Here is a 22,348-nt window from a genome sequence, read left to right as displayed (position 1 = left end):
TTCAATCAGAATGATAGAATTATCGTTCTTTTCACGCGACGCTACCAACTTCTTCCATAAGGTAACCGAACATGATTCACCTTTTGATGCAGGCTATGGATAAGGAGAAGCCTGCCAAGCATCAGACGACTATCGATGATATCACAGCTCAGAGACGTTCATCTTCTTTTTGGCTGGTTTCAATACGTCCTCCATCTTGATGTGTTACATGGCCCACGAGTTGGCGCTTAATCCGGACGTTCAAGAGAAACTAAGGGAGGAGGTGGATCGATATATGGAAGAAGGAAACGGGCTGATTTTGTACGAGGCTCTCGTGAAAATGAAGTACATGGAAATGGTGACGTTGCAGACATTATCGAAAATATCCTCCGATGGTTTTCATCAACAAGTTGTGCGCGAAAGTTCCAATTGCCTCCAGCGGAACCCGGTTACAAGTATTTAATCGTATGTTCGGATAACATTGTGTGGTTTCCTGTTTACGCATTGCATCACAATCTTAAGTATTTCCCTGAGCTTGAGAAGTTCCAACCAGAACGTTTCAGCGACGAGAACAAGAATAAGTTTCGCGTTTTGTCTTTTACTTTATTGATTAAGAGTGTTATGTGCAATAGTGCTGTATGTATATTGATTTTTCCATTTTACAAGCGAAATATTTGTGACGATATTTATTGTTCGTACACGATGGCGAAATTAAATTTAAGGTGGTGAATTTTCATTTAAACGCGCCACTACATTTATCTCATGAAATATGAATGTGAATTTTAATTTTATTATCACGATGTAATTAAAAATTTTAGAATTAATTGGCATTTCGATATCTCCAATTGTAAAAAATCCAAACGGACAAAGCTAAATATGTATATCTATCGTTAAAGAAACTAAAGTATAGTTTCGCTTGGAAGATATCGGAGTAAAAGAGGTAAGATTCATTTATCGGCAAATGTTCTTTTATTTATCTCTGTTTAATATTTTAATTATCATTGATTGTGATGTATTACGACTATTGCTGTCTTTTGTATAACACTAATTTGTACTGATAATTAGAGCCTGTTATTCGCGTCATGTAAATTCCTTATCCTAAATACACAGGCTGACTTTCGCAAAAATTCAAATTAAGTACCTGTTGAAAAATGCACCGGAGACGAAAGACTTACATTTATAGTTTGAGGGTACTGAGACTAGGGTAAAAACGTTTACAGTTTAAGAGTTAAATTATTGCAATTACGAACATTATGTATTATGGAAATTATATATGTAATTATGTTTGACATTTTAAATGATTTAATCAATATTAACCGTTCAATTATCTACTATATCTACTATATATAGTAAGAACTACTTAATTACTGTAGGCAACCGTCTAATGACACATAAGAATTCGGGAGAAAACATTCGGCGATGGTCTGGGTACCTCTGTGGAGAAACTACTCATTCGGCGAGTGGAAAATCCGGGTTCAAATCTCAGTCGAGTAATCCGATTGGTCGAATATTTTTCTCTCTACATTACTAAGCATTAATATGATATATATTTTGTAAAAGTTCGTACTGGATTATATTCGTTACTGAATTTATTGCTTTGATGTGGAACAACCCAACAAGTAATTACGAATTTAAATAGCGAAACTATTTCAAGTTAACGTTTTAATAAAATTAATGAGACAGGAAGAGGTATACCCAAGCTTCAAATTTTAAAGAAAACGTTTGGTAAAGATCGTCTGGATTTTAATTTGTTTTTCCAACGTTCCTATTGAAACTTTCGAAGTTAGTCCCGATTTGAGCTCTTCAGCGGATTGAGACTAACCACAACACACGCTTAAAAACCTCTTGAATTCTATGAACTGAAGATCAAAACGGCTAAAATAAGAAAGATAAGAAGACCTGATTTGATTATTATGCATACAGTAACCTTTGTTATTAATTTCAACAAAATATATTCTTACAATAGAAAACAGGATTTTCAGTTGAGAATAAAGGAATGAAACGAATTATAGCCCTCCAATTTATCTACTGATACATATATTCTTTTCTATTATCTTCCATCGGTCCAGTAATTATGCGGCTGCCACTAATCTTAAACTTAAAGGACGCACGCGAGCTCCAAGGAAAGAGAAACTGAAGGCCAAGAACCAAGAGATGGAAAACAAGAGAAGGCGACAGGGAGAAGTGTAAGACCTGGTGACCGACGAACAGAAGAAGGGAAGAAAGTCCAAGGGAGTTTAGGCTGGAAGAAATAGTCTACGGACTTTTGCACTCGCGCTTGAGCACACACACCACGATATCTTTAGCTATGATATTTCTCGGAGTTTTTCCAGGGAACCCGAGATTCGCGGCTCGTTAGCGCGTGGAAATAGCACAAAAATCGGCTGACTCGCCAATGCAACCGACTCGAGAGAGAAACGAGAGGCTAGAGACGCCTGAAGAAGCCACCTGTGATCGTTAGACGAAAGATGAAATCGATACCTCGAATTTAGGGCGGAACCGAACGAAATACAGTGCGAATGATGTTAATGCACTCTGATTGATTTGATTCTTTTTATTATCGTCTGATAACATTTTAAAACTGCACATTATCCAATATAGTATAATTTCGAATTATTTCATTAAAAATGGCGAGGAACAAAGAAAAAGATTATTTTCAATAAAAGTCTGCAAATATCTTTGTCTAATTATATTTATTATTTGTTTCTTAAATTACATATCTGAAATGATATAAGATAAGTTACACAGCAAATTCAAGCAAGTATTAAAATGAGATTATTTGAAAGATGATCAAAATACTTACAAGTCGCAGTAAAAAATAGCACACCCTGTGAAGCTTGTAATAGATGTGAAAGGGTGTAGAAATACGTAATTCTCTATTTCTATCTCCTAATTCTATTGTGCATTGTTCTATTTACATTGTGCAAAATTAGTCTGACAAAATGATAGTACACGTTGTGTATTCTCACTTCCTAGTTGAACACGAGCAAGTGCCAGTCAGTGATACTTTAGAATATAGTGTAGTGAGATATTATACGTAATTTATAGAAAATGAGATGTGAAAAAAACCAACAGATCGGGAAATGTAAACGATTTTAATATTATCAAAAGGAAAATTTGTATTTTAAGATAATTACGAATAATCGTGAATATTACTATTTACTTATAATCGTATTTATGATCGTATATATTATAAATACGAAAAACAAAGATAATTACTAAAGCTGTCGGCAGAAGTGGAAACGTTGTTGTTAATTTTTCTTGTAATGCACAAAATTACGGCCGAAGGAAATCGTGGATAACCTAAAGTTTTAACAGTACAAGAGAAGCGTGCTATTTCAAGAGTAGCATAGAATTCATCGATAACTGCAAGAGAGATTGCTGAAGCTGCTGAAAACGAATATAAGAAATGTCTAAGGTATCCTGAAATAATGTAAGCATTTACAACGAAAGAAACTACAAAGGAAACCTCCTCTAACAGAGGCACATGAGAAGACAAAATTGCAGTTTACGGAAGAACACGTGCACTGGAAAAAGAAATGCAGAAAAGTGTCGTTTACTGATGGAAAGAAATTTAATTTGGAGAGCTCTGATGAGTGAAATTATTGTTATCATGATATGCGGAAGGAAGCAAAAATTTTGAGCTGTCGTAGTGACGATGTGAGCCGATATTGGCTTTCATGGCGGAACAAATACAAAATTTATTCAGAGTAAATTGAATAGCAAAAAGTATTTAGAATTAATTTGGGCACAAATTGCAACACATACAACACGAATCTCTGGGGAGTAATTTATATTTCAACAGGATAACACATGGTAGTAAGAGTGCACAGCTCTCCACATATTTCATTGATATGTATAAATACAATAGAAAACTGTCGATATCTTGCTAGAGCTGTTTATGGTAAAGGCAGACAATTCAATAGCATAAATGAATTGACCGAATGCATTTTATTCGAATGAGAAAAAGTAAATAAAAAAAAATCAAAAGATCTTTTTATCAATGCCAAGGCGAGTCATTTCAATTATACGAAATTCTGGCGACTCTACAAAAATTAGCTACCAATGGTTTTTTTATGACACTTTCATTTTTACAGATAAACGAATCTCGTATTAACACCTTCATATCTACGTGGTAGAAAGTGATATATACAAAACGTATATATGTATTCAAGAGTAAATTTTTATGATTTTTGATATAAAAATTAACTGATTGCGGGATGTGTTATTCTTTTGTCGCGGATTATATCTTCACAGATGGATAAGAGGAACTAAATATCTGAGAATTTTACTGGAGTCTAATATTTGTACAGAAATATTTATACGGAGCGTCCTAGTTTTCTCGAAAAAATAATATTAGCATATTCTGTAAGTAAAATTAAGAAAAAAAATGTTTTATAAACATAAACTTTTAAATACCTTATTTAGATTACTTACTTTATTATAATAAAAATATGAAATTACAACGGAACATTGTTATATTAATTATAATAATATTCCTCTCTTAAAAGTTAAACTCTCTTATAAAGTTCATTTTTTGGAAACAATTGGACTATAAAACAAAGAAATAAGTAACGTTGATATTAGATATGGAAATCAATTATTTTAAACTTATTTTATTTAATCAATTTCTATATAAACAGGAATACGAGGAAAATTGTCATATTCTCTTAGTAAACCGGCAATTCGTAAACTTATCCAATTACTCAGGAAGCTTGAAGTTGTCTAATTAACAATTGAAACTGCATCGAATCGTCGCGAGCGAAAAACGAATGGCATTACACGTGACAAACCTTCCTTAGACATGTAAACACTCGTGCAGGAATGTACGTGCGATAAATCGGCTTCTTTGAATATCTTGCTATTCGTTACACAAAAATTAATTACGTACACGAAAAGAGATTTTTAATTAAACAGAACTTGATCAAAGAAAATACTTTGATAAATTGTATAATTACTTAATTATTCCAAAATACGATGATCGAGTTTCTTCTTTAATTATAATCATGAATAATATTTCTATTTGTAGATTTTACTTACTAATTTGATTGCACAACGGGCTCCAATTAATTCAGATAATTCAGATCTTAATGCAATATGCCATAACTTATCTTGAATGGACGTACACATTGGCGTTCAGCTCGTCTAAATCACTATTCATTTGCGGCGCTTGTTATGGTCTAAACAATAGAATCTCGATAATCCGACACCTAATAATCTGTCATCAATGAACTATTCAATTGATGATCTATCAATACGATCCTTTGTCAACCTCCTATAAATGCAATTTTACGCATCAGATAACATGTATAGTTTGGATCCTGCTTACGAAACAATGATTTTATGTAAAATAAATTAAACGATTCTGCTGACGATTATGCTTTATACATAGTATCAAATATCATTGCATGTACCTATAAGAAATAATACACTGATCAAATCGCTAAAACATTACTGTTCCTGCCCTCATAAAGTCACAATTTCAAAAATGTAACCTAGTACGCCTTTCTTACTTCTTTACATGATACGTATCAAGTTCTCACGTAAATATCACGAATTCTACATCGAGAGAAAAATAAAAGACATACAGAGAAACAAAGAATGAGAAACGTGGGAAGCAAACGGAAAAATATCGTTGACCTTTCGATGAAATTCAAGGCTATCAGACGGAAAATCCGCGCGAGAACTGTGATAGGTATCGAGGCGTTCGAGTTGCACGTAGCGCGAGAAAGCGGCTGTAGGTCACGTGGAAATACCCTTCCTTCGTCTCGTTCCTGAGACGTGGAAGCTCGCCGGAAGCTCGTCGAACATCAACGATGGGAGCTTACGGTCTGATCGACCCCTCGAGGTCGTTATGTCAGGAAATGGAACGAGTTGTTCGTCGCCGGCTCTACCAGCCATCGTCGTATGACAAGATTCCTAATCGCCAATCGGCCACTACTCTATGGGACACTGATTGTAATATTCGAATAAATTTTAAGGAAGTATAAGAGATTTCACGATTTTGTGATGCCCGCTGAAAATTTTTCCCATGAATAACGAAGTATAGAAAGGAGTGGACCTGGTGAAACTTGAGACTGCTTTTTAATGTCATTTTAATGGTATTACGGTAGTTTTATAATTAAGAAGTTAAAATAGTTAAATCGCTAAAACCTGTAGTATCGTGATTGTATTTTCAACCAATCGTGTGGAGTCGCAATCGCGAGGAAACACGTCAACGGGAGTCGTAAATTCCCATTACGATTATAATAATCGACGCCGCGGATAGATCGATCCCCTGATTTCCGTTAAGATAATAGAGGTGGTTGAGTTGGTATAACGCTGCGATTAACGGGGTTATAAAATATATATTTCCCATAACTTTGTACAACAACACAAGTTAGTAATTCCGCTGCTTAAGATATAGGTGACGAGAAATGGATTGCTCTGATATGAGAGAATCCGTGTAGAGAGGTGGCCTTCAAAGAAGTCTTGAGGATTTTGAGTTTTAGAGTTTAGAGTTTTGAGATAGAACTCCTTGTTCTGTTGATATAGACTCCCGATGATAAACTTTTCTGTCGTTCCAAGAACGAGTAGAGTGTTGAAGTTGACTGTTCTTTGGTTATGAGAACCAGTAGAATTGACCCTCCTGATGGCGTAGAAGCAGTAGAAGCAGTAGAAGCAGTAGGAGCAGTAGGAACAGTAGGAACAGTATAGATGATGTGACTGCTCTGTAATGACGAGAGCAAGTCTAGAGGGATGTAGAAATTGAGTTGATCCTCTTGTTGTCGCAGAAGCAGTGAATTTCGTTCTTGTGTGATTACGAAGGAAAGCTCGGTAAGGGTGTGCCCTTTGAACAAAGAACGCGAATTCGTTGCTCACACTTTTAGTTAGGAAAGTGAGGGATACGATCCGCGATGCCGATTCGTTATGATCAACGTTACAAATGAAGATAGGAGGAAAAGGCCTCCTATCAACGTGGCTCATGGGGGACATTGTTTTATGGGAAAAACCACCTTTTCCGTTAGCAACTATTTGGTTTTTTCCATTATGTAACTACCTACTTTCTCCGTAATTCGTAAGAACGTACAATAGACCTAAGGACTGTTTTATGTACCAGCTATAAACCGAAAACACTTGCAGGATTAAAGGTTCCTGCAAACTAATAAGACTTGGTTTATGGTAGAGCCTTAGATTTATTGAGGGTCTTTTTAATAGTGTTTGGGCCTTGACGGTCAGACAATGAAGGACGTCGCGCGGTCCATTTTACGTGACGTAATACTGATTAACCGCAAGTTCCAGTCCCGAGTGCAAGGGTACCAATAGTTCTGCTTCGATTTCATATAATTCCAAAATCATAAAAGAATCTTACAATCTCCATTACCACAACTTCAACCCAAAAAGTTCCTACTTAACGCAGGTAAAATAAACTCGTAATTTCTGACTTTCGAAATGATAAAGGGCAATAAAGAGAATCTCCAAATGACTTCTTCGAGAAGAATATCAGTTTCGTAACTATTGGCGAAACTATAGTGAAAGAAAGAAAATATAATCGTCTTTCACGGATCCACGTTAAAAGAGCAATAAGAAAGCATGAAAAAAAAGACAAAGAGAAAAAGGAAAATAAAAAGAAAGAGCTTATGTCCATGCAAGGTGAGGTCGTTGCACTATGTAGCCTTCGACGAATACCTTTGACCCGAAGGTTCAACTGCGAAACCTTATTGAGCAGTTCGATGAATAGCTCAGAGAAAGCTAAGGCGTAGGTCTAAAGGAGAAGGGGAGAGGGAGAAACAGGAAGAAAAGCTGTGATGAAGAAGGGGGGTAAGAAAGAAATGGAGAGCGTGAAAGGGTAAACGCCAGCTCGATAAACACAAGAATGATGGAATAAGCCGATAGCCGCACCCTGCTGGCACCGTGTTCCGGCAGGATACAGGATTTATGTTGCTGCAAGGGATCTATATCCTTCGACAAGCTAGATGAGTCCACCGATAATCTCCGCGTTCCTTTACTCGTGCAACGTTTTAGAGCGAATTTTCGACCCCCAAAATGGCTTCCTTCCTGTGTTCGTTCTTGACACCACATCTAGCGCAAATACAATAAATTGAATAAATGAAGATAAATGTCACACGACTAATCTTAAATGTTCCTAAAAACGGAAGCCATGTTAATGATTCGTGATATAAGAACTTATTTCGCTTCTCTAAGGCAACGGCGAAGAAATTCCAGAATGAAGAAAGAGAGAGAGAGAGAGAGGGAGAGAGAGAGAGATGTGTCATTCCGTTGACAACCATAATCATTCCCTATGGGACAATTTATGAAAGTCAATGTTGACAGACTCGTAGAAGGAAGAATCGTGACTGGGCAAATGTTGGACAAAGGGTGAGAAAACAAACGCTGGACATAGACTTGGTAAATAGAAGGTTAATAAAATAACTCGGTGACCGTACAACAACCACGCGGTCACGTTGTTTTGTGTCCTGTCAAGAAGCAAAATTTATATCTCTCCATGGCGCATCACGTGTCCGTTTCGTTGCGTTCGCGGACTTCATCTCGTACTCGCGTCTAGTCTAGCGAATCTCGAGCAAAAATTATTTCCATGGCGATAAATTTTCCTGGCTGCTACGGCAAGATTTCTTTTATTAAAAAATTTCGCAGGGATTCGGCGAAGGCGCGGCGCACGAGTATCTACGTTTATGGCCGACCTACGGGGGCCAGTGTCGCTCGTAAAAGTAATTTTATTTTTGCGCTGGAAACTTTCCCCGCCTCTCTCGAGTATCTTTTATCGCCTGTTTTACGCCAGTCGATCTACCTGCGTGAATGAATTTCGGGTGATTTAAATTTGTATCAAGCTCGACCTTTTTTTTACAAAAGTAAGATTCGTTCAAATTTTGAGAAGGAACGATTTTGCCATTGGGATAACAGAATTTGCTGCTAATATGATAAAGATTCTTTCTAAATATTACTGGAAGTGGAATTACTGATTTTATATATACACATACTTGTTAATATGCTAATTTGTAAGTTTCAATCATTACAATTTTGTGGTAGTAAATGAGGCTACAACAGTTACACTCCGTTGCAAGATTCTCGAATAATTTTATTCTATCTCCATTTATGCATGAAGAAGCAGGAAGTTTGCACAAATCTGCGAGCTGACTAGCAGCGAGTAATCGATGAACGGCATGCAGGGTGGCCAGAACTTAAAAATTCACGCAGTGGTTCCCGAAAAAATTTGCGGTACCCAACGAGATAAATACGAGTTACCGAGCGTTTCTCCGTTTAACTCGTCTGGCGGGCTTTATCTGTCCTGGAAAAATTTACGAGCGACCGCGGTCTGAATATCGCGAGGCTTCGTTAAGCTAAATCCGCCTCTTAGAACTTTACGAGGGTTCCTGCTAAAACTCCTCAGACGAAGCTCTCCCTCAGCGATTTTTGCTATCGACGATCCGGCAGACATGGAAAGACGAATGCGTCTCCGCGAGGAATTTCTATAGTGGGAGAAAAGGAGATGGAGATTTTGAAAATCACTCATTAAGCCAGAAAGAGGATTCTTTGAAAGATTGGAAGTAAAACTGACTGACGAAGTGGATGTTCTCTGGACGCTTGGAAGATATTTTCTGTTTTTAAAAAAGCAAAATAAGAAATATAAATTTATGCTGAATGGAGAAATAATTGCGTACTGGAAAATTACCTGTTGCAAAGTTCTTCAGTTATTTAAAGAATGCAGGATAGCAATGCAGCAGAAGAAACGTAAATTCAATAAACAGCAGATTTGAATGTGTATTTATATGAGAGCTGCTCCTCTATCCAGACACTCGTAAAGAGACTCGTAAAGATCTTGTAAGGATATCGAAAGGACACGTTCCCCACGTATATTCGGGCTGTAATTTCCGCGATAGTCAGGGAACCAAGGATTTGATGAATCAACGCAAACCTTCAAGCTACTCAAAAGTTTGAAAATGTTTCCTCGCCATTCTTATAATATTTTATTATTTATTATTTATTATATATTTATTATATAGGTATTTTTCTTCGATTCTTAACAGAGATTCATTCATTTGTACGTTTTTTTGGAAATATAAAAATACTTAAAAATATTTTTTGCTACTGAACTACAAAAATAAAGAATCGAGTACATTTACGAATGATAAGAATTTTTGATGTACCAATTCTCCTAGAATTTCTATAATTAGTCTTTAGCTTGAAAATTATATAAAAACTTTGTTTTAGAAAATACTTATTTAAGAAAAATTAATTAAATTAATTAATAAATAACAAGAAAAAATATCACCTTTTAAGCACACGTAAAATGAAATCAAGTACGTCGATCGCACAATATCTAAATTACATAATATTCAAAAACTAAATTATGATAATTAACGATCAACCTTTCAAAATCTACAACAAAGTCTTCACAACACGTTTGTCAAGCTATTAAATTCGACAGAGATATAGAAACTTCAATGCCCAGTTCGTTCATCCATCGAGGCTACCCAGCGCGACCACTCAAACAAAAAAATCGCCAACCCGTTGCAAAGTTTTCGAAGAAACTTTTCCTTGCCAGTTTCGCAGTTATCATCCATTCGCGAGCACGGAAAAGAAGAAAAACACACCTACGAACGACCGTTGCTCGCGTTTGCTAAGCAGAATCCGACGTCCTCGTGAGGATAGTCCGGCGAAAAGTTTCTAGGAAGAGTTTCACGGACGTTTGTTGCACGCTCCATGATACGCAAGCGTCACGAGAATAGAGAAATAGGTGAGCCGGAAGGGGAATGAGAAACTTATCCAAGGACTTCCAGAAATGTAGTCTTTTTCCGAGCAGGGAGAGACATCGTACGTGATTCGTGTGTGTGAGGGTGAAAGGAGGAAAAAAGAGGGTAATTCTTAGCAGCAGAGAGATCGCTATTGTTGAGAAGGAGAGGAGAGACAGGGAAGCGTACACGGTGTCTTGGATCCTCTAGGTCTAGATAAAGGATGTGCTCGAAACCGGGGATGCAATACTGTGATTTAATTGACTTTCACGGAGTTTATGGTGTTAGAGTTGCTTCAGGATGCTCGACTGCGAGAAGCGGACCAGGCTCTTTGTCGAAAACGTATGTTTATGGAAAACTACGCGTCGCACAAGAAAGTTCGTGTCGCCATTGTGGTTGAAGTTTTTGGAAAGAATGTGATTTATAGTGGAATGTGCATCGTATGTATTTTCGTTCCCTTCTTTTTCCTTTTTTTTTTTTTTTTTTTTTTGTAGGTTTGATTTGCTGATTTAAAAGTTTTGTTTCAACGTACAATCTTAAAAAAAAAAACATATCCACGCAATGCAGAAATAATGACGAAAATAGTGAGGAAAATAGTACAGGAAGTTTAAACAGCGGAAGAAAAACATCAACATTTTGACACGACGATGACGCAATTTTACTTGTACGCGATGTAAGTGAAAGCTGGATGACGATCCTTCGAAAGAGGGTCTCCTTGTTCCTGTACCCTTATCACTTCTCCCGAGACAAAGAGGAACGAGTCTACTTTCCTCTTCTCTTCTCTCGACGCCTCTATCTCTTTGAAATCGAGGATTTCCACTCTTAAGTGTACGCTTGTGCAGAACCAGGTCGTAATTCTTTGATGGAGAGACCACCCTAAGTATTGCGAGATGTGTGCCTCGCATTTTCAAAGAAACAGCCGTTGATGACGAGAAAATACCTGAACTCAGAAGGGGGAAGGATTTCCTCCATCGAATCTTCTATGTCATAATCTGAACTCCGTTTTTTTCTATTAACTGTGCACAACATTTACGTGATGTCGAGTGTACCAGAATATAAAATATATTATATTTAATATGTACATATTAAAATTTAATTAATTAATTAAGCGAAAATTAATATGTGAAAAAATATACAGAAAAAACAGGAATAATCGAACATAATTTTGAAATGTATATACATATATATATTTCATAAATATTACATATAATTTATACTATATTTATACTATTGATATTATATATAATTTATATATATATTTATATATTTATGTATATATATATTTTTATAATTATGTTAGATTGTCTGAAATGTTTACGTGATGTCGAGTGTACCAGAATATAAAATATATTATATTTAATATGTACATATTAAAATTTAATTAATTAATTAAGCGAAAATTAATATGTGAAAAAATGTCACAACATTTACGTGATGTCGAGTGTACCAGAATATAAAATATATTATATTTAATATGTACATATTAAAATTTAATTAATTAATTAAGCGAAAATTAATATGTGAAAAAATATACAGAAAAAACAGGAATAATCGAACATAATTTTGAAATGTATATACATATATATATTTCATAAATATTACATATAATTTATACTATATTTATACTATTGATATTATATATAATTTATATATATATTTATATATTTATGTATATATATATTTTTATAATTATGTTAGATTGTCTGAAATGTTTCTTTCGTTTTATAAGGAAATAATAGACGCGCAATGGTTTTTGTTTTATATTAGTTTATTGAATTATGCACGAACATAATAATAGAAATAGAACGAAATGGATCACACTTAATTCAATAAAATAATATAAAACAAAAATTGTTCATCTATTATCACCTTATGAAACGAAAGAAACTTTTCGGACAACCTAATGTATAATATTATATATTATATTATACATAGCATAAAATGTAAAGCTACCGACAACATAACATATGATAAAAATTTTCTATTTTATAATATTAATATTTCATCCTATGTTTTTCACATAATCTTTCAATACTATTAAAGTGAAACTTGAAAAATCTGAAAGTACGTATACCAAAGCTACTCTAAATCTCGATCGGAATCCTTTTAAACCGTGAGCAAGCAATTGCATGATAAAATTCGTGGCAATAATCTTCTCAAAAAGCCAACTAATAACCAACGAGAAGGATCTGACAAAAATAAGAAACTATGGTTCGCAGAGCTCCGTCATCAGCGGGTTTATCTCCATACAAGGGAAGTATGTCGAGAAAGTGCACGTCCAGGAAGTCGATTTATTGAGGAGTCATCGCATTGGCGGCATGTTTCTTCCGGGATGCAAATCCTCTCTCCCGGAAGGAAGAACGACGTAATTGGGAGATGAACGTGTTACCCCTTACTGTCCAAGATTGATGATCGCCGCCCGACGAAAAGACGAACGGTAGTACGTCGAGAAAACTGGAGAAAACCTGGAAGCGCGACGAAGGACGCCTCGCCTCGCTCCACCGAGCCGCGTTTTCACATCCAGCCAGAGAGAAAATTATCTAGCCGATCTGACGGCAGTCTCGTCGACTAGCTGGAAGAGTATTGCGCGTTTGAGCGCGACGTCACCTTTATTTCGCGCCAACGACTGATAATTCCCTCGTGTAAACGGCCCCCGGGAATCCACCGGGCGAAGTATTTGCCGTTCGGCGCGGCGGCAATGCGAGAAATTGCGTGTTTCGAAATCGTTCGATGCGAGGGAGCCGAAGGACCGCAGCGTTTCACGGTATTCCTCGGGATATTTAAATTGGGGTCGGTGCTCTTCACTGAGTAAATAGTGCGTGTCATTTTATTGAAGAACTCTTGTTGGATAAACCCAAGTAGGAATATCCAAATGAACAAGGCGATTACTGAGGAAATAGGCGTTTTCACTAATGTAGAAATGAAGATTAATGTTTGGCAAAAAATTTGTTTCATTAAGAATTTATTCTTTTTTATATCGAAGGTCTCGAAGAATTTTAAAAATTTTAGGAGAATTCATAATGAAAAAAATGTCATTAATAATGTTGGAACAAGGGTAGGTGTCTTAGGTATTTTGATGAACGTTGATATTGCCAATAAGTAAGTAATAAATAATCGTTTATTTATAGAAATATATATAGTAATTAAATTACTGATGTAGATACCATTTCCTTAACTACGTTCGTGAAAATGTGTATTTACATTGTAAAATTTAGTATTTACATTAAATAAATAGCGAACAACAGATATTATGAAAATCGAGAAATTGTGGTGTTCAAAGTAATTCAATGAGAAGGAGGCGAGAAAGTGTGGAGAAGCGAATACAGTTGTTGTAAGAATTAAATGTAACTAAATAAAGCCTCTTCATTTAGAAGCCGTACTTCGGTAAATTCAATTGAGAATTATGAAAATGAAGGAACGCTAAAGTTGGTGATCCATTATCAAAAGTCTAGGCGAAGTGAGAAATATACCTTGCAATCTTAATTATCTCGGTATTCTATGTAATTACTTTCATTTAGTTTATTAACTGTCAACATTTATTATTTAATTTCACTCCAGAGGAAATGAGGAATTTATTTGCAAGCTTTACCTATGCTAATTAAGGTGCAGTTCTTAAAAATGCAATTCTACTTGATAAGAGAAGAGGTAGATACTAAAAATGTATAACACCGAGATGAAGGAGATCTTCTCTTCTGGCACTTACGTAGTTTGCCATTTCAGTTTCTGAATTCGTCTTCGATATCAGACCAGAGATAATTAAACGAAAACTTTGTTCATCGAGTGTCCACAGGATAACCTTACTAACTTGAGACTGAAGCTGACCAATCTTATCTTATCTAGATGACTACGGTGATGAATAAAACAGCATGCTAACATCAAGGAAATCATACCGACGAGTTCTTAGCTCGATTCTGTTTTTATTTCCTCTCTTGACTCGTTCTTTGTTTTCTTTCTTTGCGTTCCTTGCATTTTACCAGCTACACTCGACCTCTCTGATTATTGGAAGCATGGAAGAGCTTTTTCCTTCGTAGCAAGCTTTCTGATCAAGGAGCAGAGTCCACGAAGGAACAGCAAAGGGGAAATAGATGGCTGAAAGGAGGGAGCAAGTCGACCCTCTCTTAGATCGTGGAATTATGGATTTAACAGCCTCGCAGGTTGCCTCTTTGTGAGAGCTTTAGGCAGCTTTAATTAAAATTGTCAGCAATGCCCGTAGTTTCGTGGTGATATTCGAGAATAGATGCTTCTGTGTATTGTAGGAACAATTAGATTAGTTCGGTAGTTCTGTAAGATATGAATTCCACAATCTTTATTAATTTACCTATCTAATGATATTGGCTTAATTAATATTATTACATTGCTGCGTAAAAACGTTTTCTCGAAATTTCAATTCAATATCACGCATTATCTTTAAATTTAAATATCCAATCATTCAGCCAAATCTAATTCAACCAGAAAAAATCACAAATATGTCGTGTAACTATCGTATAAGTTAGAATTCTAAAATTAGCATTATTGTAATGCACGCGTCACTTTCACTCACGAACATGAAAAGCCAAAAATTAAAGTTCCATCCATTTCCTGGTCAAGATTCAACGTCGTCATTTTTTCTTTACCTTTTTACTAGCCGATTGATGATCGAAAGGCTTGCTCCGCTCGAGAGAAAAGAAGTCAGCGACACGTAGAGAGTAAGGGGAAGCGAAACCTATGGAGTACGAGCACGTACACCGGAAGTGGCGTTCCGAGGACGCCGAGTCGAAACGGCGAGCAAAAGGACGGGTTGAAACAAAGGATTTTGTCTGGCGTAATAAACTCGAGGCTGGGCTGGGAATTCGTGGTCGAATCGTGTACAGAAACGATCAGGTAGATTGTGTATACGCGTGTCTTGACGAGTGGCATGGAAAGGGAAACGAGCGGAGATTTCGCTTCCTTCCCCCAACGTTTGAAGATTGATGATTCGGCTGATGAGGATTGATCGCGTGGAATAATTTGAGGGTGAACTTCAGAACCCGTGAAATCGCGAGATTTTGACCGTTTCAACGTAGAATTATGACTATGCGTGTTTATGCAAAATCATCTTTTTATAAGTGCAATTCAAGAAAGGGAATTTGAATAAGATATGTATCATCCAGTAGATATCGACAATTAATCTAAATCTGTTTCTAAAATTTCTTCTAAGAATATCAGTTTTACGTACTTACTATTGTATTATGTACCGTGCCAGTATTTTTTATAGCCACTCTACAATAGAAACAAGAATAATACCGCTATTACTAAGCTAAAAAGGAAAAATAAGAGCAGAACACATACTCTTGAATCATACCGAGAACCCGATTTTATTCAGCACGGATACGATTCCTCGTACGCGATATTTCCCCTTAAGTATCTTTCGTTGTGGGATTTTCGTGCCAAAATGCTCATGTTAACGAGATACGCGAGCTAGTCGTGCGGTAATTAAAGATGGATTGAAAATTTAAAACACCCTGTGAAACGACATAACCATGAAAGATAATTGCTCCGAACGTTTCAAACACATTGCTCGAGAGGCGTTGTTCGAAATTGCACCTTCCTCCTCCTTTTTGCAACATACGTACTTATCCTGAATAGCTACGGATATCTTCCCGAGGTATTTGTGCCGAGTTCCTTGCTTCCAGGAAATTGTTCGATCGTTCGATTGAACGAATCAAGCTTTTATCTATCGATATCACTTCACCGAGACGTTCTCAGATTCACGGCAAAGAGAGAGAGAGAGAGAGAGAGAGAAGGAAGGTGGAAAAAAGAAGTCGAGAGTTTTCCAGAACATTCTGTGTAAGAAATGTGGAAGAAAATAATGGCCTCGTACGAAGAATAACCTGTGGTAAATTGGAATCGAACGATCGTACCAACCAACCCGTTGGAAACCAATACTTTCGTGTATATATATTATATAAACTATAATTGGACATCGCGAGAAGTCTTCTTCGAATCTATAGCTTTGTTCTCTGTTCTCTGTTCTCTTGAATCTGATGTATCTATCCGAATGAGTATGTGAAATAATAGAAAATCTTCGCTTATAATCTATGAAAGTGAAGCAGAAGTTCGTCGATAGGTTACGCTAAAGTTAAAATCAGTTAAATCGGGTGGATGGTAAATCAGTTGAATGAATTTTCTATTTCTTAGGTCAACCACCACTTCCGTAATTGAAACAAATCATTATCCTCCGACTAATTAGGCTCTCCAAGACCTTTCTTCATATGAACCCAAAAGAAAACCTCGAGTAGCATAGGTCACTAGATCAGGGTGAGACAGTTCTGCCCTGTCTCACCCTGTATCTATTTAGGTCGACGTTAGGCCTGGGCTAAATCAATTTGACGGGACGGGAACACGTGTGGTGACGAGAAGAGTGACGATGGACCCGCACGAAGAGCGGCTCGCGATACAGACGTGGTACATGACGTCGATTGTGGACGCGATCGCGACGATGCAGTGATTGAGTAGTGACCGACGGGAGGACGATGCATCACTCCGGAGGTACCGGTTACGGGACCGGGCCCCAGGAGCGAGTGCACCAGGCGCCGCGAACTACCGCCCAACCTGACAAGTGTCCCTATGAGACCTACCAGGCGCAGATACCGGACTGCTGTGCAGCTGCAGCTGCGGTCCAGGATCCATATCCACGGCCGCCCAGCGGATATGACGGCAGGTGCTACGATGAGTGCCATCGCAGGACTCCATATCAGGAGGACACCTATCCCCAGGTACGTGATCGAAATTTTATATTTCTAACATTTTTTAGAGCTTTCCTCAAATCGTAGATCCACTGGGAAGCTAAGCTAAGATAAATTATGCTATGCCGTACTATGATAAGTTTAAAAATATTTGCCTCAACATATACACCGCTGCACACAAATATCTGAATACTTTGGTCGATTTCTATAAATAGTGTGTGAATATTATTAAACGTATAAATTAATGGTAAATTAGTGGTCAAAATTAACAGTTATCATGGTCCCTTTTTGTGGAATCAATAGATTTGTATATTCCAAAAAATCTCAATCGAGATCCACCATTTCCTTTTCTCGAATCCTATCCCAGTTCCACCTCCATGGCAATATCCCATAACTTTCTAACAATTTCAATTGCTCTTCACGTCTTTCGCTCTCTACTTTCCTAACGCGTTTCAAAGTGGAAAACAATTCGAAGAATTTTTTCATTAAATAAATCTCTCGTTCCCATAGAAAATTACAAAATGCCGACATGAAGATTTAATGAAATTATCGGCACTCTTGTACCCTTCTCCTCTCCTCCATTGTAGCTACGTGAATATCATGTCTCGATCTTGCAGCGCGTTAATTAAATTTAATTTGGCTTGAGGCGTGTGCAGGTTTCTTTAATTGGCCCGTTAGAATTGAACGAATTCGCAGCAGCGCAACGAACCCAGGTCCTCTCGATCCCAATATTTATGATTATTGTTCGTTGAAAATTAAATTTCACGGCAGCAAACTGGGGAAAAGAGCGGGTTAATTAGTGCTGAGAAGGGAAACTTTAAGCCGTTGATGATTCAGCAGGTAACTTTGTTCGATAGTCTGACGCTAGCAATATGAGGCATTTCGGGCTTAACTAATTCTAAGACCTCATGTTACGAGGAATTCGTGCAACATTAAAGAATTACATCCGACCTCACGCAGCCGACTAGTACCCCTAAAACGCTTCTAATTGGTACATTAATTCGAGCACCTGAAGCTAATTTTGGACGATTATTGTACCAGAGTGCTTGCAATCGTTGGAAATGTTATGTCCGGAACCTAAGTTTAAACGGCTATATTGATATTAGATGATGCAGAAATATTAGCCACGTAAATTCTATTTTAATTCCATGTCCAGTTCTTCTCAAAACATCGTAAAGTGACAATACAGCGATTTTTATAATCAATTAACGAAACCTATTCTTCAATTCCTGTTATCGTGATTCAATTTACATGTAATTCGCGAGTGGTCCGGCTTGGAGCGGCTATTGATCCCGAAAATAACTGCATCTCTACGTAACGCATTTCGTACATTTCCATTTTTTGTTCGCGCTCTAAGCGCGGTGTGCCATCTCTCTTTCAATGAATTCTCGTTCCCTTTTGAAATTCCTAGGCATGCGCGCGACTGTGTTTCTTTGATCCCCGCTTCAGCGAGCATTGCTACTCGTCTACTTCGTTGCACCTAAAATTAACGATATGCGCATATTTCTTTGAGCTGGTAAATATTAACGTGGCTGCGTTTCATGGAAACGCGTCGTTACCTTAAACTATTCTCGCTGTTACATGTTTCCCGGCTGTCCCCGTCCTCGCGCAGCTTGCATTTCAGCCAAGTGACGGTTGTTAATGAACAAAGAGGTTTTGTCCTGAAATTATGACTCCCAGGAACGAATTATACAAGGTTATCTTTCCTGTTGTTCGTGGAAGATAAATATGCATGTCTACTTTTTTCTATATAATATGGAAAATTTTTTTGAATATTTAAACTATTATACTTTGCATTAACTATTGCTTCTTTGGACCTAAGCATCTTTCAGTGTCGTTTATTTTAGATATTGAAAACTTGAATTCATAGGCATGTGTTCTTTGTCTATAACACATTAGGTTATACATAGTTGAAGTGTGTATTGAAATTAGGAAAGAAAGGACCACTTGTGACGTTATTCATAGTTGAGTAGTCTCGAGAGGTCAATTGATTTTGGACATAGAATAACATGGGCTATGTATATTCCTCAAATATTTTTACTTGTTTTAACCAATACACGATATATCGGGAATATCAGGCTATTGAATGTTTTATTTATAGCTGTTTGAGTACAACATATAAAATATTTGATCTGTTATACGTTTGAAGTAAAATTAGTAATCAAAATTAGTAATCACCATCTTATTTTATAAAATCAATAAATAAGAAATTTTAATTATTTGCATAAATATCGCCAGTAAAATTAAAAATTTAAAACACGATTCATCGATATGTCTATTATATATAAATAGTTTCCAATATTAACTGCCACTATTTTTGAATAGTAATATTTATATGCGTTTGCGTGTCAATATTTCTCAAAATTGGACTAGATCTTTATCAAAACTTTCGTTTGAAACGGCAAAAATAAACATTTCATTGATATATGTAAAATATATATTGAAAAAATAGATAAATATATATAGAATGTATTTCTTGTATTAAAAGAAACGAAATCGAAGACCAAGAGTGCTTACTGTGAAACAAACGCGATAATATCTCATTTCATTGGAAACAGATACTCATCTGCGGTTGTTTTGTACCTATTCTAAAATATTCAAACGAAAGGAATCACAATCTTCCCTACTCTTTCACTTCACGACTCAGTTGTTAGCTGAAGTGCTACCGCTACATCCAATATCAGAATATTTGTTACTGTCAACAATATTCTTCGCGAACAGTCATAACGCTATTTCAATAACGATTCGAAAAAAAGAGATTTCAAAAGGGAGTGAAAAAAAATCGCTATTTTCCATAGCTTTCCATTTCACGACCTGATTGTTAAGTGAAGTGTATCACTACATTCAACGGTAGAGAGACTTGTTACTGACAATAGCGATCGTTACGAACTTCACTGACATGTTTCAATTCGTGTTTCAACTTTGAGAATTCGATTGACAGCGTAGATGTTTAAATTACCTTCGAGTTACTTCGATTCCTTCCATTTTATGACTTCTTTTTATAGGACTTCTCGTAGAACTTTGTATTTCTTTTCTTACAAAGTATTAGGTGAAATCAACTTAGTCGAAATTAAATGCAAGAACATTTCTTCGCAAGAAGTTGTTCAGGTGAACCTTAGCGGATTTGATTCGGTTTTGTAAGTACATGTTGAACTTGGTCCTGCCACTAATTACGACTATCTTCTTTCTCAATCTGATTATCTGTTAACTGTTAAAACGCTATAGAGCACGTGTCATTAACGACGACCATCATCGCGAACTGTAATAACATTATTGCATAGATCGCCATCTACAACAATATGAAACGTCCAGGAGCAACGTGTGTTCATCAGGTGGAAAGTGGAGCTTTTGTGTAGAAATCGCGAGGTTCGCCACGGTTCGGCTGAACCTCGAATTCAGCGACGAATCTTGCGGCGGCCATTATGGCTTTTCGGTTACCGAAAATTGATTCGACGGGCCGGCATGCATGCTTCAAGTTCGAACTTTTGCCGTACGTATATTTGGCCGGTATCGATTTGGCCCAGTTTCTCCGTTCCGCGTTTCCTCGCCATATTTTAGGAATTCAGGCAACGCGCGCTTGAGCCGAGAGAAAAGCGGTCCCGGGAAATGTTACCGTTCGAAATAAATCAACGTTTATTCTTCGGCAATAAGCCTGGGAATGCAGCCACCTGTCCCAAACTCGTCCTCTATTGCTATTCGATGCAATTTCGATGCGTAATACGCATGTGAAACGCATTACGTACACATAACCTTTCCCTATTTCTGTTTTTCTTCGTATCTCTTTCATTTTAACCTTTACGTTATCTTTCAAAACATCCAAATATTTCGAGTATTAAGCGGCAATTACTTACCAGTACCTGATAGTATTTTATAAATTACACATTCCAGAGATCTCACGATTAATCCTCAATTAATCTTTGAAATAATATTGCGATATTTCTTAAAGCTGATTTCGCAAGCCGGCCATGCAGTTTGAATTAAAAGCTTGGAAATACATTACCATCTCTCGTGAAACAATGGACGTAATGATTCTCGATAGTTGTAACGTTACAACCATAGAGAGGGAATATCGATGGCGAAAGAGTTGCGAGAGATCGATAATGTTTCTCTCAAGTGTTTTATTGTAAGCCGGTGTTGAAGCAGACGGCCATCGAACGGATTCCCTTTTTTTCTTCGTCGTTGTCTCTTCGCTGTTACTCTTAAAAGCTATTTTCCAAAGAGAAAACGGGCTATCTTCATCTTGGCAAATGAGAAATCGATGCGTCATTATGACGTTTTAAGGGAAACGGACACGCGAAATGGAAATTATTACTTCGCACATGTGCAGAGATTAGATTTTGCTTCTGTTCGTTTGATGTATATCTTATTGCGGTATAATAATTGTATCGATATCTGTATCAATAACTAGTTTTCCCTCACTATCTTTCTTTCTTTTAGTTTCAATTTTTCATCTTCAAAATGATAGCAAAACCTTCGATCATCTGACGCAAATAATGGGACATAATAATAGAATTCTGAATTGATTCAGTACACATCAGATAACCATTGAACACGAGAGCAATTAATTACATTTAGCCGGTAATTATCGAAATTGCTAATTATATGTCTATCTCCTATCATAGTCTCTAACATAATTGCGATATTAATTTCAAAAATTTCCTCTTATTAAGTCACGAATGTATCGCAATTCACGTGAAAAATTTTATTAGGAATTATGTCTTATTTATTAGAAATTATTAGAAATTATGTCTCATAAAATCGCAAATCTCAGCATTATTTCTCGATATCTTTCAATAATACGTTTGCGATTTTTACACTTAAATACTTTTAATACTTATCGGTAAAACTATCAAGCGTAAAAATACATAAGAAACGAATAGTGTAAAATAGGATAGAAACTTTTGTCAAGAATACATTCATCGACATCCACGGTAG

The 22,348-nt window shown here is 36.5% G+C and overlaps 1 protein-coding gene across 5 annotated transcripts in view; it reads left to right on the top strand.

Annotated features, from left to right (window-relative positions):
• Positions 1 to 22,348, top strand: part of LOC126923435 (dipeptidase 1-like) — a 145,146-nt gene that overhangs the window by 18,049 nt on the left and 104,749 nt on the right. For 4 of the 5 annotated variants that reach the window (XM_050736881.1, XM_050736884.1, XM_050736885.1 and 1 more), the window contains one exon: positions 17,026 to 17,443. In XM_050736881.1, the coding sequence (XP_050592838.1) occupies positions 17,201 to 17,443 (243 nt within the window). In that variant the 5' untranslated portion in view covers positions 17,026 to 17,200. Of the gene's footprint in view, positions 1 to 15,550; positions 16,564 to 17,025; positions 17,444 to 22,348 lie in introns of those variants that run through there. The other variant, XM_050736886.1, reaches the window with a different exon arrangement.

The sequence above is a fragment of the Bombus affinis genome, chromosome 13 (genome assembly GCF_024516045.1).
Source record: "Bombus affinis isolate iyBomAffi1 chromosome 13, iyBomAffi1.2, whole genome shotgun sequence".
Lineage (NCBI taxonomy): Eukaryota > Metazoa > Arthropoda > Insecta > Hymenoptera > Apidae > Bombus > Bombus affinis.
Note: the sequence above shows the minus strand (reverse complement) of the source record. Positions and strands in the feature narration are given on the sequence as shown.